The 24373-nt window shown below is 31.8% G+C and overlaps 1 protein-coding gene across 1 annotated transcript; it reads right to left on the bottom strand.

The window, feature by feature from the left end:
* Positions 1 to 108: 108 nt before the first annotated feature.
* Positions 109 to 20566, bottom strand: LOC140860479 (uncharacterized). Its single transcript, XM_073263488.1, has 13 exons — positions 20439 to 20566; positions 20190 to 20328; positions 11919 to 12210; positions 11429 to 11587; positions 10473 to 10757; positions 9521 to 9793; positions 8562 to 8816; positions 8164 to 8436; positions 6080 to 7335; positions 4045 to 4200; positions 2014 to 3849; positions 1898 to 1925; positions 109 to 392 (listed from the first exon to the last, which is right to left on the bottom strand). Exons 1-13 carry the CDS (start codon positions 20564 to 20566, stop codon positions 196 to 198), a joined length of 5277 nt encoding a protein of 1758 aa, XP_073119589.1. The 3' UTR covers positions 109 to 195.
* Between the last annotated feature and the right edge of the window lie 3807 nt (positions 20567 to 24373).

Raw genomic sequence — 24373 nt, 5'->3', positions numbered from 1 at the left:
TACTGGAAGGTGAATTTTTGTCAGAGCCTGAAACACAGCTTGACAAAGTTTTCTTCAAAGATAATTAATACTACGAGCAAATGTCAGGAGTCCTCATAGTTTCTGAAATGAAAAGAAATTATATCTTTGGAAATAGTTGAAGAAATTCACAGGAGAATAACAGAAAATCCATAAATATAAACTATCCAATAAAAATCAATCTGTAGCAGTCAATCTAAAAGAAGTAAATGTTCTCCAGTAATCGCGTTTTGCAGGTGAATGATGGCTTGAGCTGAGCTGACAGTTTTCCGGATTCAGTAACTGTACAAAGTAACATGTCGGAGGACTCGCACTTCGGAAAATGTAAAGAAGTTGATTCAAATTGACAAGGATACGAGACTTGTATTTGGCTCCTGCAAATAAATAGTGAAACTAAATAAATAACACTGCAAATGTTGTAAAAGGTGGCGGTGGCCGCCGGCCAGTGATCATCCATTGTCTAGGTGGTTGATTTTTTTTTTTTATAGGATTGTATATAATCATAGAATGCAATGACATATAACCGTCATTCTTGATGTAATATATATGTAATTGAATCATGTTTATTCATAAATAAGCTTCATAATACAATACAATATATACAAAATGCAAATAAATATATACACGTCACTGACAGGATGATTAATAAAGATGAATATGGTGGCAGTGGTGGTGAAGCAGAAGGCGGCCAGGGCTATTGGTGACTAGGCGGGTAGAGTTATTATGTTTTGTAAGAAAGAGTGTACAAGTATATTATGAATTGTTTGATAAATTTTTAAATTATTTTTAATATTACACGTGAAAAAACATAAAATATGTATTTGGACAAAATTTTAGTAAAAAAATTATGAAAATGTTTTTTAAAAAATTGTGTCCAATATAGTTTTTTAAAAAATAACTTGTAAGTATTTTTTTAATGTTTTCAAAATAGAAAACGTGGATCAAACAGGTAATAAAACGCAAACAAAAAACGTGAGAATAAAAGAATTTATAAGTACAAGGTTTTATGAATAATCCTCCTAACTTTTAATTATTTTTAACTATAAATATGTTTTTTGTGGAATTGTTGTCTAAACATATTATTCTTAAAACAACTTCTAATGTATTAAAAAAAAACTTTTATAAAACATCTTATGAGTATTTGTCCAAACAGATCTTTTAACAATTAGGGTTTTTTTAAAAAAAAGTATAGACTCTAAAGCTATCAAAAGTGGAGAGACACAGAAATTTTAACTAGGGACGCTGACAATGGGTTTGGGTTCTTAGGCAGAAAAAAATATTGTACATGAAATCTGAAACAGAAAAATAATGGCGGGGGTACAAGATAGTTTAGAAGAGGATAAATGCTTTGTAACAAATATGATATGCTTCCCCAACTATATCTCTCTATGTTCTTATGACGAATATTTGAAACTAAAAATAATGATCCAAAACTGTTGCTTCCTACCATCTTAAAGAAATCGAGATGCTCTTGTTTTCAAGTCAGAGTAAGGAAAATCAGGAAGAAGCAGTTAGCATGCCAGCTTCTTGATATATTTCTCACATCACATGTAACAAGAAAGGTGACAGTCATGTGCAAGGTGAAGTACTTGGTGTTTTTCCTGGTCATCTAGTGAGAATGCATAGACCTTACATACATGCCTAAAGGCTTCAAAGTCATTGTTTAAATCACCTCTGTCGATCCATAATAGCTACATCTAGTCTAAACTCTAAAACTATGTGATATTCACCATTGGAAATTATATTTCCAGAATCTCAGTTGGGAGAAGACATTTCATTTGATTGACGGGATTTGTATAAAGTACTCTCTCAATCGTTTGGGTACCATGAGTCATAACATCTAATAAAGATACTCGGCACACATCATAGATAGAGATACCTGAAATACTTCTGTGCATATCCTCAAGCTGTGAGACAAAAAGTTCGACTTAAGTCAGTATCCTTTGGCTGATTAATAATTTTCTCAAACATTGGATTTAGATTTGCATGACCAACCATCTCCTCAAGGATCCTGTCCTCAATACCAGTAGCAGGGTGCTTATGTTTGTCACCTTCATTAGAAGAAGAGGTAAACACAAGCTCAGACAATCGTTCCTTCTCAGCTTGTCGGCAGTACTTTTCACCCTCAGTCGTCCCAGAAGTCATCAGATGATAGGTGTAAACATATTTCTTTTGCCCAATCCTGTATGCACGACTTATCGCTTGCTGTTCAACTGAGGGATTCCAGACAACATCCAGCAGAACCAACCTAGACGCCCCAACTAAGCTTATACCTTCTGAGCAGCACTTTGTCGAGGCAAGCATGACTTTTGCTTCACTCTGTGGATCATTGAATATGTTTATCATCAGTTGACGCTGCCTTTGATCCAGCTTCCCTTGCATCTGGAAAATTTGTTTCCCATCCACCCACATAAAAGTTTCTTTCAGCTGATCCTTTATTAGTTCTAGAGGTTGAATGTACTGGCTAAATATGAGCACCTTTTCATTCATTGCCAAGCTAAGGCGGACAAGCTCGAAGATGAATTTTGTTTTAACACCTTCGTTAGGATTGAGCTTAGATGCCTCAATTGCACCCATGTCAATTCCAAGCCACTGCTTTTCAACTGAACCACAGAATTGGAGAAGGTATGGGTGCACAGATATTAATGCAACCTTATGCTCAAACTCAAATGTGCTTTGCAGCCCTTCTAATCTATCAATTAAACTTTTCTGTAGTGCTGGGGGTTTTAGAAGCACTACACAATCTCTCAATCCCGGGAGACTTTGCTGAAGAATGGTGCCTTTGTGTACATGCACGAATGGTGACATGGCAAGTTTCAACCTCTCCACAGCAGAGTTCATGGCCTTCGATATTGAAGTAGATTGAGCATTTTTCCCCTCACGTTTTCTCCTTGGCATTTTCCTTGATGTTATCATTTCCGCAGCAAAAAATTTTTCTTGCGAAAGTACATCAGCAAATGCTGGTCTCACTAAACGCAATGTGTTGAAGAGTTCAGCAAAGTTATTTTGGAAAGGAGTTCCAGAAAGAATGACCCGCTTTTTGGTATGGAGGTTGAGGAGAGCATTCCAAATATTACTTCTCTCATTACGAGGAGTATGCCCTTCGTCAAGAACAACCAATTCAGGCTTTTCGAGTAGTATTTTCCTTAAAGCTTCACATTTGTCGTCAACTGCAACTCTATTATTCTTCTTTTTCTTTTTCCCTTCTCTGTATTTCTGCCCAGCCAACTTCTCATACAAACTATAGCTGATTCCCAAGATGCTTCTACCTCTATGCCATGAATAAATCTTTACCATGCGGATCAACTCCTTGTTATGGCCACTAGGCCCTAAGAAAAGTCGGAGAGCGGTGTTGTTTTCATTGCCCAAGAGCTCTGGATTATTGAGATTATAGAATGGGAACTCGACATTCCATTTTTTGAACTCTTCTTCCCAAGTTAGAAGCATGCTCGCGGGAGCAATTATAACTGGTCGGCAACTTGGGAACAATTTTAAATAAGTTTCAATAAAAACTATGGTCAAACGGGTTTTCCCAGTTCCTGGAGCATGAGAGATAATGCATCCACCCACTCCACTAGGATCAGAACTCCTCAGTTCACCAAGTTTAATGCTGCCTGCCAAATTTTTCCAAAGAAATTCAAATCCTTCTTGCTGATGTTTGTACATGCTTTCTTTTACACCAGGCTTAACGTCCCAAACTGTTCCGTTTCCATTATTGCCAAAATCAGTAAAATCATGCCCTGAAGATGTGAGATTGAGTTGGTCAAACTCGGGAAGCTGCCCCATTTCAGAATATCTTGTCCTTCCTGATACTCTACAAATTTTTTCTACCTGCATAAGTTTGATGCCAGTATGTTTGCCAGCTAAATTAAGATCATATATGAAAAGAAAAAACTTAACCTTGAAAATAAAAGAACACTTTCCAGTGTGATGGAAAACAATGCAGGAAATGAAGACAGAGTTTCGGGTTAATTAGCTCAAATTCTTATCTGACAAATATGCGTTGATCAAAGTAAATCCACTTACCCACATGGGCATTACATCTCTTGGTCCAAGCTCCACATGGGAACAGTATATGCATCTTAACCCCATGTCATCCTGCAAGAACAACTCATGATCCCCTCTGGCACATCGGGATTGTTGAGTTTCTTCACCATGAGCATTTGTATCTACATTATGAACCTGCAGGCCATTGAAAGAGCATTAGCCATCACACTTCTTGAACTATGTTGGTCTAAAATTAGCTCTTGCTCATGGGAAAAAAATTAGTCCAGCTTAATAGAGGTGCAAATGACGCTCATCTGATTCTGCAAATTGTTAGTGTGGTTCTTGTTGCAGTTATCAGCATTCCAAGTTTAGGAGTTTCAGGTCGAGCATTTATAATAGTGGAATATACGAACATACTTCCTCATATAGTTTACACCATAAACTATGCAGTTGATAAATTCAAGGGCAGAAGAAATTTTTGTTTTGAGGGGGGTTGGGTGCGAATATAAATTTTCAATTTTATTAATTATTACTATTATAAAGTATAAGTATATTGTTTAACCTATACTACATACTTAAGGTTGAGGGGCTTAGAGTAACAAAAAATTTGGTATTAGCGTATTTTTTTGATAAACTAAAAGTAATCATTTTTTCAAATTACAAAAATATTCCATTTTTAATTAATAAAAATACAATAAAACTATTTTGCTAAATTTTCTTTTTATCTATAATTACCATATCCTAATAAAATATTTTTTATCTTTATCTATGCTTTTTACTTTTAAATAACTATGTCATCATAACATAAAACATTATTATAAAAAAAACCATTTTTAAAGTTTTTAATTTTAATATAATATCGAGATTAACACACAAAAAAAACTTTAACATATATCACACATGGCGTGCCAAGAAAGTATTTACTAACTACTAAGTAACAAAAATTGATTCAAAAACATAATATAATTTAAAGTAAAAAATAGAAACCATTCAATAAAAATAAATGACCTAAAATTAGAAATAATTAAAATGCCAAGTTTTCCATTACTTCATCCATAATAAATACTATAGCAATCAATTCTGGCAACAAAAAAAAAAGACGAAAGCTAAAACTTTAATCATCGAAAATCAATGATGGCATAGAGAAACAGAATTAGAAAAGATAGTATTAAACTACAATCTACTTACCTATCTATTATTAACGTGTTTTTGAGTTGCAAATTTGATATTTAGGTGCTTGGAAGATAAAATAAGGTAAATGGGAAAGATTAAATGAAAATTTCGGAGGAATTATCTTTATTCATTATAGTATTTTGTACATAAATGTTTTTTGGAAAAATATTCCCAGTCATCAATTTTGCATAAAACATTACAAATTTTGGGAGGCACCAGCCCCCTTCATTTTCCTTACCTCCTAAACTCCCCATGATATGACAGTCTCCACAGCGATATCCAGCTAACAATTACTTAAGAGATTGGTTAAACCAAATTTTCTCGGTAGATGGATAAAAATTTCTTACATAACTTTATTAGTTACCATGAAATATACTTACATATAGTATTCTAGTTCATTTAACCAACTTCAAACACTCAACTATTGGTTTATAATGGCAAGTCAAACTGAAACACGAGCTCAAATTTGCAAGAAACGAAAATCATATTACCAATAAAAAGATTTTTTAGATGGTTCCATTGGTAGTATCTGATAAAACATCAAGTAAAATAACTGCAGTAATCCTGAGAAAGGTGAACAGATGATGTACTGTTAAAGGAAGAATGTTATGAAACAGTCTCCAAAATTTCTCTGTTCTCAGAAGAAACCTAGAGATCATTCCACTTTAACAACGAACAACCTGACTAGGGAAAATTTATTAACAAGTAGCTGATCTCTTGCTTTGAAAATTTAAACTAAAAGAGATGTCCAGTCATTTTCCGGGGAAGTTTCTATGGAAATGTGGAGAGCATATCTATAGATTATACCACATAAAATAGTCATTGAGACTGTTCACATTCTCTATAACGATAAACATGCTTTTCAATCAGAGATCATAAATGGTGATTAAGCTGGACTTACCTCAGGGAAGTCAAATGAACCCATCTGCACCAATGCCAAAGAAAAGTCTAATTCAGCAAACAATCCTTCTATCTCTTTCTCATATTCTGTTTTTTCCACTGCTTTTGGTAACTCGTCCTCAAATCTGAATTTCAACGGCAGATTATTTTGAACTTTAGGTATGGGTACCTGGTTAGCTAGTTCATCACTTTCTATCTTCTCAGGCATTTGTCCCCTTTCCAACACAGAATCTGCCATCAATTTCCAGAAATCATATTGTTTTGAAGAAACTTGCTTCCATTTTCTCAGGTGCTCTCTTCCATCAGCCACGGGCAGTTTATCATTGTTATCATGGAAACCTGAACTGGCTTGACTACATCGATTCTGAACCCCAAAATCAGTCGGACCACTATCTTCATCTTTTGAATGGTCCTTGGGGCCGTTGGCTCCTGCTTCATCGCCATGCTTCTGAGTGTACAACTGCTCTAAGTTTGGGCATTTCAGTAAGTTCTCTTCTACACCATCACTTCTATTTTTAAAGGCCTCTTCGTCATTGGAGTTATCACAAAGAATTGTGTTTTTGTCATAATTTACTTCCGAGACATTATTTGGCTTGTATGATGTCCCTTCCTCGTTTCTTTTTCTTGAGGCATCGACGCTCAACCATGTCTTTTTAAAAGAGCCTTCCTGTTCCTTAGAAGAGAACTGATTGCATCTTGCTTCTTCTCTATAAAGATTAGGAAAGTGCCATTTCTTGGAAGAACCCCTTACAGCAGTCCTTTCTTTCTTACTGTAATCTGAACACTTTGCTGCTGACACCTTCACCGATTCAATTTCTTGTACGTCATGGTACCTTGGCTCCCAACTATCAAAGAGAGAAGATTTGTCCACTCTACAATCTTCATCGCCCATACTTTTAAAAATACTATCACTGGAAGACGAATATTTGTCAACATCAGGAAATTTTTTCACTATCCCTGTCTTTGACCTAGTCCGATTTGCAATACCAAGTTCATTATCATTTTCCAAAACACTTGAGCAAATTTTCTCGGCTTTTAGATTATCATCATCTTCGCCACTCATATTCAATTTTCTTTTGGACTGAATGCTTGAGTTAGAGTTAATCCATTCCTGATAGTAGCTGTTGACATCATCGGGGAGATTTTTGTCCCACTCTTGATCAATTTTGTTTCTTCTGCGGGAAATAGAATCTTCTATATTGATGCAGTTTTTACCCATCATTTCAAACTCAATTTCTTCAGCTTCATTCGCCGTGGCTGTCATATAAGGCAATTAGGCAAATCAATTTATTTTCTAAAAAAATGTAATCAAGAAGAATAGTACATTACATTACGCTAATCTGTAACCATATTAACCGTAAAGCTAAATATTCAAAGATCTAGATATGAAAAGCTATAACAATTTCAACCAGTAATTATGAAAATTAATAACACGATATGAGCAAGTTACTTGTTGCTCAAACAGAATATTACAAGTCTGTGATATGAAGCAAATTACTGTTATATTGGCATTGTGTGTACCCTTTCATTTTACCTCTGTGTTTATAAATCTTAGCTCCACATAATTAAGTAACTGCAAATCCTGCTGCCAAGTTAATATGTTTTTGGTTATTAATATCTCTTACAATGTCCAACATTCAAAAACCAAATTGATTTGTTAGCATGAAAATCAGTATGTAGCCACGGACCTAACTGCATGAATCCAATTATTTGGTATAGTGAATCAGAATATTAGACAATTATAAAGATCTATATAACTGAAACAGCTAACCGCACATATGACATGATGTTTAAAAGTTAAATCGAGAAGTTCCACCAAAAAGAGTGATTATATGGTTCAAAACATTTTACTGCTCTGTTTAATAGTTTCTGACTTCTTAGAACTCTTGGACACTTAGAATGTATGCAAGCCTGGATTATAGCCAGCATCATTGCGCAAATGAGAACTCAAATGAGGTATGATGGTTTTCTAAATTGAAGTGTACTCATATTGACTTTGAAGACAAACATTTTCACCCATGACCCAAACAGTACCAAATTTAAACGAATCGCATACAGGTAAAACAGAAAAAATCAGATTATCACCTTTTTTCACAAATGAACTTGACTTGAATGGATCTCCATTAGAATCGACACTAACTTCCTCAACGGAATGGGAACAGAAGTGGAAGTTAGATATCTTTTCCCTCACACATGTGTCCTTCTTCCCAGAGGCTGCTGCAGAATATCTTTTGTTTAGCTTTTGCCTGGTTGAAGGAGCTCCCTTTGACACACCATGCATTTTCTTATCCCTGAACTCAGCTTCATCTATTATCTCAATTTCAACTTTCTCAGGATCCATATCTTCATCACCATTCCCTAGAATTAATACATAAAACATGAGACACTATTATTTAAGTAGCAGTACCAAATTTTCTTGAGAATTGAATCTACGGTCAAGTGCCAACTGGCATGCGGTGAATCAAAATAAATAAAATTATCACCTTCTTTCATAAATGAATTTGACTTGTCTGGATCTCCATTAAAATTGACGCTAACATCCCCACAAGAAAGGGAACCAGAGTGAACGTTGGATATCTTTTTATTCACACATTTGCCTTTCTCACTAGAACAACCTTCATTTTGCCAGGTTGAGGGAGCCATCGTTGGTGCAGAATTTGTTTTTTTATTCTTGAAATCGTCTTCATCAGTTCTCTCAATTCCAACTTTCTCGGGTTCCATATCTTCATTGTCATTCCCTAGGATGAATACATAAAACAAGGAAACGGTTACTTAATGTGTACCAGTGGTAATTTTTGAAAAACTATTGCATTTACTTCTTTTACATGACACATCATAATCAAATGACAAGATATCCAGGTTTTTTTTGCATCCACGGCTCTATCAATTCCATGTGTTACAACACCCGGCATGTATTAAAGCTATTTAGCTTATATAGAAGAGTGCGAAGTGCAAAAGAGGTCAGAAAATAACATTCTTAGGAATTGATTTCTCATTTGAGACTTGAAACATGTACCTAGACAAGAGATCATTGCGATGAAATAACTCATAAGTTGATGAAAAAATAGTCTCTTGCAGAAAAATGATATAAATAATTAAACTCCTGTTTCTGGTTCAGGAAAAGTTCAATTTTTTTATCCCTGTTGAGAGATTTGCGTTATATTTTATAATCGGACCACAAACCATTTTATACTTCTAATGCATACAAGAGCCAACATATCTTCTAAATTTGCGTTATATTTTATAATCGGACCGCAAACCATTTTATACTTCTAATGCATACAAGAGCCAACATATCTTCTAAACCGAATAAACAAACTGATAGGCTTAAGGATCATTATCCTGCATTAATCAATTGTATTCATTGTATCTGGAAGCATAATATTTTCCAAGTTTAAGATCCAAACGCTAGCAAACAGATCAAAGATTTCCAAATCATCACCTTTTTCTTCACATGGCCTCCGCTTGTTGGATTGTCCTTGATCAGAATCGCTATTAGCGTCCTCAGGAGAAAGAGATCCACAAAGGGCAGAAGAGGATACGTTTTTCCTCACACCATCAACATTCTTCCTAGTGGTGATATAACCTCTATTTATTTCTTGTCCGTTTGAAGGGCCTATTTTTGATATGTCGTGAGGTTTCTCGGTCCCGAACTCGGCTTCATCAGTTTCCTCAGTCTCAACACAATGGGAAATCATATCTTCATGGCCATTCCCTTCACAAATATTGCAATGAGATGAAACAAGTAGTGCAAGCTGCATTTGGGATTTTAAAACAGAGAATCTTGGAGGAAATCAACAAAATGACAGTCTTTTCTTTTCCTTTAGGCTTCCAAGGCACTCTAAATCACTGGGGTTGTGACAGAGGAGGATGGAGTCGAACAAGAAGAAAATTAAATTCTGAAGATTTAGCAACATGCAACTCAGACATTGACTGAGATCTTCAATTGTGTGAGCAGCTCAGAATTGAAGAAAAGAAATTTTCCTATGGAAAAGGTCAACTAAAACTCTAGTATTTTCAATTTTCATCAGGCTTCCAAAGCTTTCTAAATTCACGGGGCAGTGGAGGAGGAGCTGGTGTCAAGGCGACCCCAAAATCAAGTTCTGAAGAGTTGAGAGCATGTGACTTAGACAGTGAGAGATATCTTCAAAGAGCATCATAAAAATATATGAAAAGCAAAGTTCTCGTATCATAGGGAAGAGAAATACAAATCATCTATTTGTAGTGAGGATGGAACTGATGCATCTTTGCCAACACTGAATTTATCTTCCTAATCTTTGGCCTATGTACTACTATTGTAACTCAGTTGCCTAATGTTATCTCCATGACAAAAACCACTTATTAAAATTCAGAATCCAAGGAACAGAAAGCAGATCAAAATATAAAGGTCATACGCTCAGCTATTTTCACAAATGAACTTGATCTATCCAGCATCCAATTATTAGAATCACTTTCAGCATTCTCAGGCAAGATGGATCCAGAAAGACCAGTAGGGAATAACTTTTTTTCCATCCACTTTGCTGTCTTCTTATGAGTTGCTGCAGAATAACCTTCATTTGATTCTTGCCTGGCTGACGTCCTTATCTTTGACAAAGAACTTGATTTACTTTTCATAAACTCAGCTTTGCTGATTCTTTCAATCTCATTGTCATGGAGATCCATATCTCTGTTGTTGTCGCCTGCAATGTAAAGTATGACTGTATGAGAAAACTACTATTGTGTTGCAGCAATCGGCATCAGCACCATTATTTACAACAGCCTTCTAAATAATTTCTTCAAGAAGGTAGCATTCCGTTATTGATTAAGCAAGAGAAGGGTAAGATTTGATCACATCGGATGCAATGGCCTTCTTTTCAGGCTCTTTAAACTCCTGGGGTTTCAAGATGTATAATAGGTGGAGGAGAAAAAGAGTAGAAGATGCAGCAAAATCAAATTCTAAAGATGGTTCTTTTTATGTTGATTCGTTACAGTATATCTTTGATAAGACAAACCAAATACTATACTTGATCTCACAGAAAGAGGGCAGCAGAGGCTTTAGGATCCTGAAAATGTTATATCTAGATGCCATTTGAATTTTGATCTGCACATGAAGACGTCCTATTATAGGAAGAAGAACTTGCAATCGTTGAATACATAACACCGCTGTATTTCTATTTTTATGGTCATAGCCTATGTGATACAAAGAGTCCATAAGAAGTTACTGCAAAAAATCCAAATCAAGTTCTAGCCTACAGAAAAAATTCAAATTGCCACCTTTTAATACATATGAAGTTGCTTTATATGTTCGTCTAGAATTATTGGGAGAAAAGGGTCTAGAAAGATCAGCAGAGGATATCTTTTAGTTTTATACCTGCAACATGTTTCCTGAAAGTGGCCGCAGAACAACCTTCATCTGATTCTTGCCTGGTGGAAGGCCTCGGCATAGAATGTGTTCTCTTATTCCGAAACTCAGCTTCATCAATTCTCTCGATCCCACAATCATTGAGATCCATGTATTTATCATCATCCCCTGCGCAGACAAAAATGTGAATCACCGACAGCTTAAGTTGCAGCAACCTACTCTGGCAGCAATGTTTACCATACATTCCCATTCACTTCTTTAGAATGCTAGATTGTGTCCTCATACAGGGAAAATTTGACAAAATAATCACATTGTCGTATTTCTTATATTCATAGGGTAGTACATTTTAGTCCATTAGATACGAGGAATCGTCCTCCATCAGTTGCATAGATAAGGTCACAGGAGAGAGTCCAGCAACATTGATGTTTTCAAGCGAATGTTAATAGTCACAAACTAGCAAATTACAAAGAAACATGAAGAAATGAGCGGCAGAGTTTACCAGTATCGCGATCAACTCTCGGCCTGACATTAATTTCAGTCCTCTTCCTCTTCAACAATCTTCCGCAAGAACAAGTACGAAATTTTCCGTTTGAAGCAGTATTTGCATTGTCGAAGCTTGGAACTTGGCTCCGTGATTGTCCCGCAACGACCCCCTTGCCCCTGAGAGAAGAGACTCCATTTCCACCGGAATTGCGACTTCCATTCCGAGAACTGGAAGAAGAAATTCCACCAACTTTTGCGGCAATAATCTCAAGCTCATCATCTCTCCCCGATCCTGTGCCTTCACCTCTCTGGATCACGAGTTCCAAGAATCGCAGTTAAAAATGTTATGCACCATAATTCATGTTTTTCATGTTTTATTTTATTTTATTTTATTTTTTTTAGTTGGGGCACATATTTAATTTTTAATATCTTCAAAATATATATATATATATATAGAAATTTTCATCTGTCCAGCCAATGTTGCACAACTCGTTTCTGACAACTAAAATTTGGTACCGTATTTTAGTGATACGAAAAAAAAAAAACTAAAACCCGGGTTTTAGTGATTGGGGACGAGGTGGGCAGAAATTGTTGGGCAGCTGAACGGTAATTTTGTGAGGTAGATTTTTTATTTTGATCATTTATGAGAAAATATTCTTTTTATATCCAAATTAGGTAAATAAAGGCCGGATTGACACGTCTCATTAGAGGTTGCAAAATGGGCTAGATCCGTCGGGTTGGCCCGATCTGCCATACAAAATAGGTGGGTTGAATTGGTATTTTCTCAACCCATCTAAAAAGTGGGCAGACATGCCCCGCCCCGCCCTAATGGTGGATTGGGATGGGTGCGGGTTGGCCCGCCAAAACCAGCCAAATTACAGGTAGACACGCTAGGTTGGCCCGCCTCGCAACCTAAAATAGGTGGGTTGGGTTGGTGTTTTCCCAATCTGACTAAAAGATGGACCGGTCCGGCCCGCCCTATCTAATGATGGGTTACGACGGATTGTGGGTCGGCTCGTCCCGCTAGTCCGTTTTGACACATCTACGTCTCATGAATACAAATTGGTGAGATATATACTTAAGGTGGGAAGAATATCAAATTTTCGATATACCGAGATTATCATTCCGAAAATATCGAATTTATTGAATTTCGGTATATCGAATATTTTGGTATGATACAGTACAACAATGATACCAAATTTTTTGGTACAGTAACGGTATGAATTTGAAAATTTCGTTACACAAAAACTCTCGTGAGATGGTCTCACGGGTAAATTTTCACATCTCACGAGAGTTTTTGTGTAACGGATCTTCTAATTGAGTTACTCATGATAATGTATCACGTTTTATGTCAAAAATATAACTACTTATTATAAGTATGTGTGGGTTTGAGTCATCTCACAAACAAAGATCCGTGAGACCGTCTCACAAGAAACCAACTCATTTCGGTATATACTGGAATACTGAAATAATCTTTAGAAATTTAAAAATATATAATATTTTAAAACAATAAATTTAAATTTTGAAAATTGTTATGTTTTTTTCGGTATAAACTGTGTATACCAATTTAGTACCGAAATCTCAGTATATCATAAATTTTTTACATAATCGGTATACCAGTTATAAGTACCAAAAATTTCGATATATCAAAAATCGATATGCCGAAAATTTCGATACGATATTAGTATAAAATTTTCTTATACCGTAATTTTCAATACGATATGAGATTTTCGATACGGTATATTACTTCTAATCTCTATGATCGTTTAAACTTGACGATTGTTAACCATTCTCCAAGGAGAACAATTTTAGGGGAAAAAATTGGTCTGCACATATTAAAAAATTTCGAGAATCGTAAATAATTGTTCTCGCTTTTTTAGTTTTTTGTTGCTACTTTTATCCGACGACAAAAAAATTACTTTTATTTTACTTAACATCGATCGACTAACAATTTCTTTTCGATCTATACATCGTTGTATCGTCGAATCCATATAAGCACCAAAAAAAAAAAACAAAGATATATATGCAGAACAAATACTAGGAGACAAGTTGATGTATACTTCACCGCATTTCATCACATCAATACATCGAGAAAAAATAAAATCTTATGTTTCGTTGACACCACTTAGAGAGAGTGACTATGAAAAACACACCCCCTAGAGAGATATGAATTCATACATAAATATATAAAAAAAGCACAAAAATTTTCAACTCTCCTACCCGTATCGTAATCGAAAAAAATTCGTGTCATAAAAGGTACATTTGAATAGTTTTATGTGCAAAAAAACACATGTGATTGATCTATAAACGTATAAATAAAAGCCGAATCACTTCATCAATTTCAAAATCTCGATAAAATTGAATAGAATGAAACGTGAGAGATCAAGAAGCATACCATTTCTCTTAATTGGGGACACAAATAGAACCAGCAAATCTTTTTTTCTTTGCAAGTGTTTTACCTCTTAATGAAAAGATTTTGGTAGAATCAAATTATAAAAGCTAGTTTGAAGATTTGAGGGGTACCCCTTTTTTCTTCCCGCTTTTACTGTTGAGTCAGCATTACTCTGTGAAATTTGTCGGTATTTATTCTTTTTAAATTTTTTGTACATGTTTGAATAAAAAAACAAACAAACAAACAAACAAACAAACAAACAAAAAATATATTTAAAATTGTTATTAATTACTCGATTTTCCTATTAATCGACATATAATGTGAATCCCGACTTTCTTCTAATTGAAAAGTAATTTGACCGAATTTCATGAAAAAATTATTCTAAATCTATAGTAAATATGCTTTATCGCGATTATATAATTTTACGATATTTACTTTTTTATATCACACAATCCATATTTATTCGGTATAAAATACTAAGTATCGATATATTAATTGAGGCTAAGTCATGTTATAAATGGGAATTACTATTCATATATTGTAAGTTGTTTGATAATTATTATTATTATATAATTATGAATGTGTTTCACATTATTTTTGTGTGAGATCGATGTAATTAGTAAATTATTCATAAACTATGACGTTTGCGGGTGTAAATTTATGTTAATATCAACTATGAAAGTACCAAAATCACCTCACATCTCTCCAACTAAAACACAACGTCAAAGAAAATTTAGTTGTGTTTTTTTGTGGACAAATGGCATCTTGCACTCATGTGAACACACAATAAAGCACGTAGTCTACATATAAAGTTGCCCACGGAATAAATTGTGTTAGACGTTTCACGGGATGATCTATATTATTATTTTGTATACTAAAAATATTATTTTTTAAAAATATTATTTTTTTGTTCTATATATGAATTGGGCGATTTGTCTCTCTAACGAATATAATAAAATCGTCTCACATCATACCTAACCAAAATTAACATTTTATTTTTTTATTAATAAAAACAAGTAATTATTTTCTCCTTTTCTATAGGGATGTAATTATCCGAGCTTGAACTTTATATAACAAATATATTCATAGTTCACGATCTTAGTCAAATTTTTATAGAACTTAAGAGGATGTTTGGGTGAGCTTTTAAGCTTTAAAAACAACTTATAAGCTGTTTTGAAGCTTTTAAGCTCTCCAAAACTGTTTGAGATTTTTTTTTCAAAACAGCTTATAAGCCGTCAAAATAAACTGTTTGACAGCTTATAAGTTGTTTTTAAAAAAGTAGATACACCTCTACTTTTTACGAAAATATCTTATTTTAATATTTTGTTTTCCACTATTATCCTTTTATATTATCCTTTTATATATTTTTTTCAATTTCATAATATATTCAATTACAATTTTCTTTATTAATTTGTTACATATATTAAAATAATATTTTGTTTCCAGTCAAAAAAATAATGTTTTGTTCTATAATTTTTTTTATAATTTAAAAAACTAAACTATCGAGATACTATTTTAACATTAAATATTTTTTTAAAAAAAATCAAAGCATACGATTTTTATATATTTAAATATAAAATAATATATATAATTTTAAATTTTTTTTTTCTATCATTTTCTTATGATTAAAAAAAACTATACTATCAAGATATTATTGAGTAATTTTAAAATAATACATATATTATTTTAAAAAAAATTCATAGTGTGAGATTTATATAAATTAAAATATAAAATAGTTTTTATTTAATTTTAACATTTATCATAAATTTTAAAATTATTTTTGTATATATATAATATTTACTTTACATTCATATTATTATACCCTTTTGTTAATTTTGATAATAAAAAGATCTTATAAAGCCAAACGCATCAACATCTTTAAGTTGTTTAAAATAAGTTTATCCAAACACTTTAACAGCTTATTTTTAAAATAAGACTTAAGAACTGCTAGCTCGTCCGGTTCATTTGCTGTCCCTGCCCGCTCGCACTCTCTTCTCCTGCTGCTGTCCTCCGTCCAGTTTCGGATCGAAGAAAGAACAGATTTTAGCAAGTTTGAAAAGCCTTAAGACAGCCCAACTAATGGTTGAAGTTATGAGTCAAAGATAGGAAGCTTTTTTTTTCGCAATCTTTTTTGAACCGTATGCATCAAAAGGTGCACATACGGTTCAAAAGGGATACAATTTTACCCTAATCAATCGACTTTATTGAGAAAGATTACTCTTTTTAGGCCAATAAGTTAATAGCGAGATCTCGAATCAATAAGCTCCTAAAACAGCTTATAAGCTCCTACAGCTTATAAGATATTTTTAATAAGTTTAGTCAAACATCTTCTAAATGAGCTTAATAAATTTAAAATTATACATTTAAATATTCATTAAGTTCATTAAAAACTAAATTTTATATTTACATAAAATATAATATTTTTGTAAAAACTTGTAATTTTATTCTAATAAATAGATTTATTATATTTATTTGTCACCACTCACAAGTACAAAACTGTTATTTTTCTTATAAGAAATGACTCACGAGCCTTCTAACGAACCTATTCACGAGCCAATGAGCTGAATATTGTGAAGTTTAAGCTTGATTTGTTTATCTTAACGAGTCTTATTAAATAAACTCAGACAAACTTTTACGATTTGCATCCCTTCTTATCTGGTTTGATTTTGAAAGCTCGGCCTCTTTTCCGAAGTTTGTTCGTGAAATTTGGTGCGAGAACAAAATTAACTTACGTGGGCATTTCCCAAAAAAACTTCCAAATAAAAAAAGTTGTTTTTATTTATTTATCATCAATCGGAAAATAATTTATTTCTCATTGATACTTGTTTTAAAAAAAAAAAACTATTTTTCATTGATACTGATTGAGCAAAACTTTGTGAAAATTTGAAGTACTTCTTTTTTTAATGTTTTAAATTGTTTTAGATTAATTTTGCTATTAATTGACATCCGAAAATGTTTTGAATCTAATTTATATTCAATGTTAAATAATTTTTTAATGGGTCTACTTGGATTGTGGATATTTAATTTTGCGACATTTTGAATTTACAAAAAAAATTGCTAAAACCAAAATTTATCAATATAAAAGCAATGATAAATTTTAGTTTTAAAACGTTTATTTTTTTGTAAATTCAATTAATATCGATATTTAGATTTCGAATTCATTTAATTCAAATTTCTTGACTTGTTTAAATGAACAAAATTGAAAATTACAGTTAGATTGATGGATTTTGAGCTAAAGATTTCCAAGTCATTCGTGCGACTTATTTGCGTTTTCTTGAAAGTCATCCCTTTAAAATGTTTTACTTATTCCATAACTAATTAATGCAATGAATTTCAAATTCCCACGATATATTTTTCTCAAATCTAAAACCTTCCTTATACTTGGGAGGATGTATTTGGACTGATTTCGATTATAATTTTAGTGTTAACAATGAAATATAGAGAAATCTCAAATTCATAACTTAATTATTTACATATTACTTAGATGGATTAAAAAGGATTTTAAATCACCATTTTATTGGATGCATTTAAAATTCATCATAACTACCATGAATTACCATATAAACATAAAAGAAGTAGATTTGATGTTTGTGGTGCTACTTCTCTAAACAACAAAAATGCATTTGAAATCCATGGATTTGAAATACTTCAATCCAAGTGGAGCCTAAAATTTTAAAAAGCAGATTTCAATTTGAAATCCAAGCCCATATATTTTTTATTGGGTTTGAAATCTACTTTTCTAACCGGTTATTTCAAATCTCTCTCTTCACGTCTGTGCTTCTCGATCTCTTACTTTTTGGAATCGACGCGCATATCCGGTCCTCTAGACATGGTTATTTTGTAAATTTAGTATTTGTTTTTTAAAAAAATATCAATATTTTGTTCAAAGTTTATTTATTTTTTTTTTGTTGTAAATTTTAGTGTTTAATACAATTAAAATAAATAAAATATAAATTTATTTTATTTTAAATTGGACTGGTTTTTTTGTAAATAATAATAGTAAATTTTTCTATGATTTGAAATTCTTAAATTTTTTATCCAAACAACATATTTTTAATTAATAAATTTAAAATTCACTTTGAAATTTTATGTTCATCCAAGTAAGAGATTTAATAAAAATAAAATTCAAATCAATAGATTTTTCAAATCTATTAATTTTAAATCTATCAAATTCAAATAACTCGATCCAAGCACAACCTCGAGTAAATGCAATCAAAATACATTTCAAATCTACTTCATGTCAAGGCATAAAATTTCATAGTATGTAGACTTGGGCACCGTTCTGTTCAAGATATTACTAATATATGTATAACTCATCTCATCTCATCTCACGTTCTTTTCATCATATTATTTATCTATATATTAAGTATTTATTTTACATCAATCAAATGATTAATTATTTATCTCACATCAATCAAATTATTGAATTTAAATTACTATATTATCCCTTATAAATAATATAATTTTTATTTTATTTATAGTTAAAAAGACAAAATAGTCATTTAACATTTTTATATAAAAATTAATCAATCAAATCAAAAAAACCATAATCTATCAATCAAATCCAATACAATTTTAACTATCATTTTTTATTTATTTTTTATTACATTATACTACTTATCTATATATTACTTATATCATAACTCAAACCAAACGGTGCCTATAAAAGTTATATGTAATTCAAATCCTTCAATATTTCATTCCAAATCAAATACATCAATTCAAGCATAACCATAATTTCCATGTATGCTATGCTTTTCTTCTTCTTCTTTATTTCTAATAATCCGTGTATTATAAATATCCATAAGGTTGTGAATTTTTTTTATTTGTATGTATAATATAATACGCACATACGAAACAAATTCAACTTCACAAGTTTTTTTCCCCCATGCAACCCACACCAGTCATAAATTCAGTAAAACACATGCTTCCATCTACATAATTTCTATTAGGGTATATATCCTTTTTTTATCAAATATATCCTATTATTTTTAAAAATTCAAGTTGAGGTTACAAATTAATTTATATGATACCATTTTTTCGTGTGAATTATCATTTTTTTATGAACACGATTTTCCCATTTACACTTGGACATCAAAATATGGAATCATCATACACAAAACTGAATTTTAAACCGCTAATTTACATGTGATGGTTTTTTTTTAATTGAGGATGATGGGATGTTCACACGTCTGTGCCGTATGTGTGTGTTTCATACTTTTTTTTTAAAATAAATATTTCATACTTTTCAAACAATAGAAAATCTCATAATATTTATTTCAGAGAAATTTAATAATTATATTTTTTGAAATGTGAAAATATTATAAATATTTTCTATTTTTTTAGATAAAGAGAAGATTATCACAATTAGATATCTTGATAATAAATGAGCCACATATCATCGATATTTCGTACATTTTCAAACAATGGAAAATCACATGATGTTTTTTTTTCAGAGAAATTTAATAATTAGAATATTTGAAAGTTTTTAAAAAATAAAAAATCGGTGTGTTCAAAATTATGTACATTAATTCACTACTTATTTCCCCACTTTTTGTTCACAATCCCAGATCATAATAAAAAGCTGCCAGATGAAACATCTTCATCGAGTGGAAACCAATATTATTAAATCAATACAGATTATTATTACACCGATCGAAATCTCAGTGAAAAAAGAAAAGTAAAAAAGAAGAAGAAGATGATGATTGCTCCGCGGATTAAATTCCAGCTCTGAATCAAAAGACCCTTCATTTTCTTGATGAATCAGAGCCCTTGGATGCTTGAAAACTGATAAATCTCTATCTCTCTCTCTTAATTACTCTCAGAAGTATGAATATTTTTTTAAAAAAAATTATTTGGGTAATTTTAAGCTACAGCTACGGTGCCCGTGCGTACAGTCTTTTTGGTATGAGATTCTTTGGTAGATTCAGAGTTCGATTTCTTGGAAGATGAAATTTTCCATCTTTTCTCAGTGGATTCGTCCATCTCGATCTGTTCCTGCCTACACTCTTGGCTGCAAAATGGAGTGTTCCCTCTGCAAATTAACACCAGATTTCCAGTAAAATTAAACACATCTTCAAATAAATTCACAGCATAACATATGATCAGAAAACAGATGTAAAAAAAAAAAACCAGAAAAAGTACCTGTACATGAAGATATCACTATTTTGGGAGAGATGTTTGTGACAGAGGAAGCAAGAATCAAGAAAATGGGGTTTAAAGTACTGCTGATCATATTCACATCCAGAGTGATATACAGCAGCAGACCTCATGTTTGTATGTGTTGGGGAGAAGGATGTGGCGGGCTAGGGTGGAGGGACGGTGGTTTCACGGCGGCGATGTGGCGGAAGCGGCGGTGCCCGATGGGGGGAGAAGGAAAGAAAGTTCGAGTGTAGAGGAAATTATTGGTGGGGGACTATGGTTTTTATAATAGATGGAATTTGGAGAGCTGGCAGTCGAGTGTGGTGGTGTACAGTTTTTTATTCCATTGTTGAAATTATTGATGATGATAATAAAATAATATTATTTTAATTTTATTTTTTTATGAATACTATTATATTTTTTTGACATGCATGAAAAAGTCCAAAACAGTGGGGGAAAAAAAATAGCATTAGGTGGTTTGTGATGATAGGCTGATGTTACATCGGGATGTGTTCAGCATTTAAATAATACTATAAATTATATACATCCTGGTGAAGAAGATTCAACCTCTTTTTATCGTTTTATTTAAATTTTACAACAATTAAAGTTAAAAAAAATAAATATATTATGTTTACTTTTTAGTGTATCACTTAATTTCATGAATCAAATGACGTCTAATAATTCAAATATTAACTTTATTACATAAAAAAAACTCATATGAAACGATGTGAAAAAAAAATATCTTATTTGTCTCTATCTATTAAAAATCATTATTTTTTATAGTAAAATTACTCTTTATTCTATATTTGAATCGAATTGTCCTTCTTATAATAATTTTACATTTTCTAAAACTGTAATATGTAATCTAACAAATTTGTTTAACAAACTTTATAGATAAAAAAATTGGTCGCCCATAGTACGGGGAATTCAGGGAATCTCGAAACAGTGGAAAGTTGTGTGTGATATTTAAAGATTGCTGGTTGTTTTCCACAAATTATCCCCCTTTCGAATCGTGTGGCAAAGTACAGAGTCATTCTTGGGGGACCAAAAGGTTCCGTAATTTTTCAAAAGTAAAAAAAAAAAAATAACATGCGAAAAAAGAACTTTTTTAAGAGAGAGACCCTTTTTCCCAATATTGCTGCCCTTATCTTGAGAATCGAAACATGGAATTGAGATATTGCTCTTAAATATTATTATATAAATAATACATTTAATGATGAATATTTATCGATACATATTAAATTTAAATTTTTTTATGGACTTTGCATGTGAGGAAGTGAGGCTAAATATCTATCTTTGGATTTCTTTTTCTTTCTTTTTTTTTTTGTGACGGTTTCAACCCGCAGTCGTTATCCTTAGGTGCGTTCTGAGTAAACACATGAACTAACGCAATAGCCTGCAACTATACTCAGGGGCAGACCCATGTAGGGTCCAGGGGGCATGGGCCCCACCTCAAATTTTTTAAAAAATTATTAGTGTATATTTATATTATTTTTTTAATAAAATAAAATATAATACATGTTAATTTTAAATAATATTGATATATTATATTCCAAAGAAAATATGTTTAATAACTCATCAAATAATTGTATAATGAATTATTATGAATTGATTATAATGTTTTAACTTTTTTAGCCGTTTTTTAGTTGATATAAAATGCACATTCATGATTGTTTTATAAATTATATCCAATACCGGAGCCAGATTTTTATCTCTATCCAAACTAAAATTTTTAAGCTTTCTATTTTTTAATGTGTTGAAATTTTATATTTTTATTTTTAAAATTGTTCACGGGATATTGACAAAGTTAACTAAATTTAATGTATAAAAAATAGGAAAAAAATTAGGTCGTCCAAGCGACCACCCGGGCGAAACAACACATAGCTCCGTCTGTAAATGTGCCCCCCCGACCAAATTTTTTGGGTTCGCCCCTGACTACGCTAGTCAGGTAAACCACACTTGGCAAACCCTGTGTGGCAGGTTAGTCCAAGAAAGTGTTGACAGGGGAAATCGAACTCCTGAATTTTGGACAAGAGTTCATCTGCTCTACCAACTTGGAGACCCTCTATATTTGGATTTCTTGTAAGATGGTCTCGTGAGTTTATATCCGTAAAATGGGTTGACAGGACTAATATTTACAATGAGAAGAAATTTTTTTGATATAAAAATTCATGGATCGAGTTGAATAAAAAAAAATATATCTGATAAAATTGACATATGAGATTCTCTCAATGAAATTTTCGAGTTTTAATAATATTAATTATAAGAGGTGATGCAATTTCCTTTTATCGGATGCATGAACTTGGCTTGGCGCTGCCACGTACGCGATGACTTACATTCATTTTTTTAATTTAATAATAATTAATTAATTGCGTAGATCAATATAGGTGGACACACTTTCTTATTTTTTTTTTATGTTTAATTAATTTAAATTTTGAATAAAGAAAACTTTTTACATAAATATATGAATAATCTGGACAAATTACATGGGTTGATATAAAAGGAAACCGATAAATAGTTTTAGTATTAGTCCAAGTTCGATCGATTGCCAGAATTTGAAGCCAAACCACTCATTTTCACGCAACATTATTTTTATAAAAAAAAATAATTTATTTCATGTTTCATATTTTTTATTACATATATTCCTAAATTATGTTGTCCATAAATCATAATATATATATTATATATATAAATTTTTAAATGTTTATATTGCATAGTTTTTGTTATACGTTAGGTTTACTTATTCCGCGGCACATGTTAAATGTGTGTTGATTAAAGCGTGGTTGACTCTGGAATTATGTCTAGGATTAGTTGAAGAGGATGATTCAATATATTAATTATTTAAAAATTATATTAGAATTAATAAGTTGCATGTGCGAGATCCAGTGTAGCGTTGATGTTACTGAAATTTAGTTTTTTTTTTTTTTTCGATTTCAGTATTTTTTTAATTTCGACTATGGAATTATATTGTTATTTGATGTAGGTGGTATGTCTCTCGTACGTCAACGTTATTTTAATTTTTTTTTTATAAGATCAAAAGGTGAAGATTTTTAACTCATTTTTCGTTGATTATAATAAGAATCCTGTCTGTATATTAAGCAAATGTTATTTGGCAACTGATCATAAAAAATAGAGTCATGTTATATATATAATGAAGGTTATATATACGGTAACACATTATTTTTGAAATAAAAAAAATTATCTCAAATACAATGATATAAAGTTTTATAATTTAAGAAATAATGCGTAATCATATGCGTAAAATTGATTATAGATGTAACATTTTAAAAAAAAATTCTCCTCAATATATCAAACTCTAATATTTGACAACTCATGTTCAATAAAATATGTATAGTAGAATTTATGATGGCGAGCTTAAAAATGGTAAATTACAAGCACTCCACGGAACAAATAAACCATTAGAACCAAACATTTTGCCATCCACTCTTTATATTTTGTAGCATGTGGTGTATGATTCTCTTAATGATCAATTAGAGCACACCCCCAAACTTTATTATCAGAGCTTAATCTTCAAGAAACCACTCGAAAAGCTCGTGAATATCGAATATTTCGAGTTAAAAAGTTTAAATTATTTGAATTTCAACTCAAATTCAAATATACTTAATTTGAACTTTCAATTTTTATTAATATTCGGTTCAAGTATGTTTATTTTAACTATAATTATTATAAACTATAAACTGAACCTAAGATGATACAAAGACGTTAAATAAATATAATACTAAACAAATTACTTGGAAAATAAAATTATATAAAGTTTAAAGAAAATACATTTATATAAGATATTTTTCGGGAAATAAAGTTTCCGTAGTGCTGTAAAATCAATGAAACAGTGGGAACATTTACCCACATGTTTTATTCTCAATTAGTCCCCACACACTAGTCCTTTCCCATCACTACACCTAGGAGCTGCGTCGGAC

Source organism: Henckelia pumila, chromosome 4 (genome assembly GCF_033568475.1).
Source record: "Henckelia pumila isolate YLH828 chromosome 4, ASM3356847v2, whole genome shotgun sequence".
In the NCBI taxonomy this organism is placed as follows: Eukaryota; Viridiplantae; Streptophyta; class Magnoliopsida; order Lamiales; family Gesneriaceae; genus Henckelia; species Henckelia pumila.
Note: the sequence above shows the minus strand (reverse complement) of the source record. Positions and strands in the feature narration are given on the sequence as shown.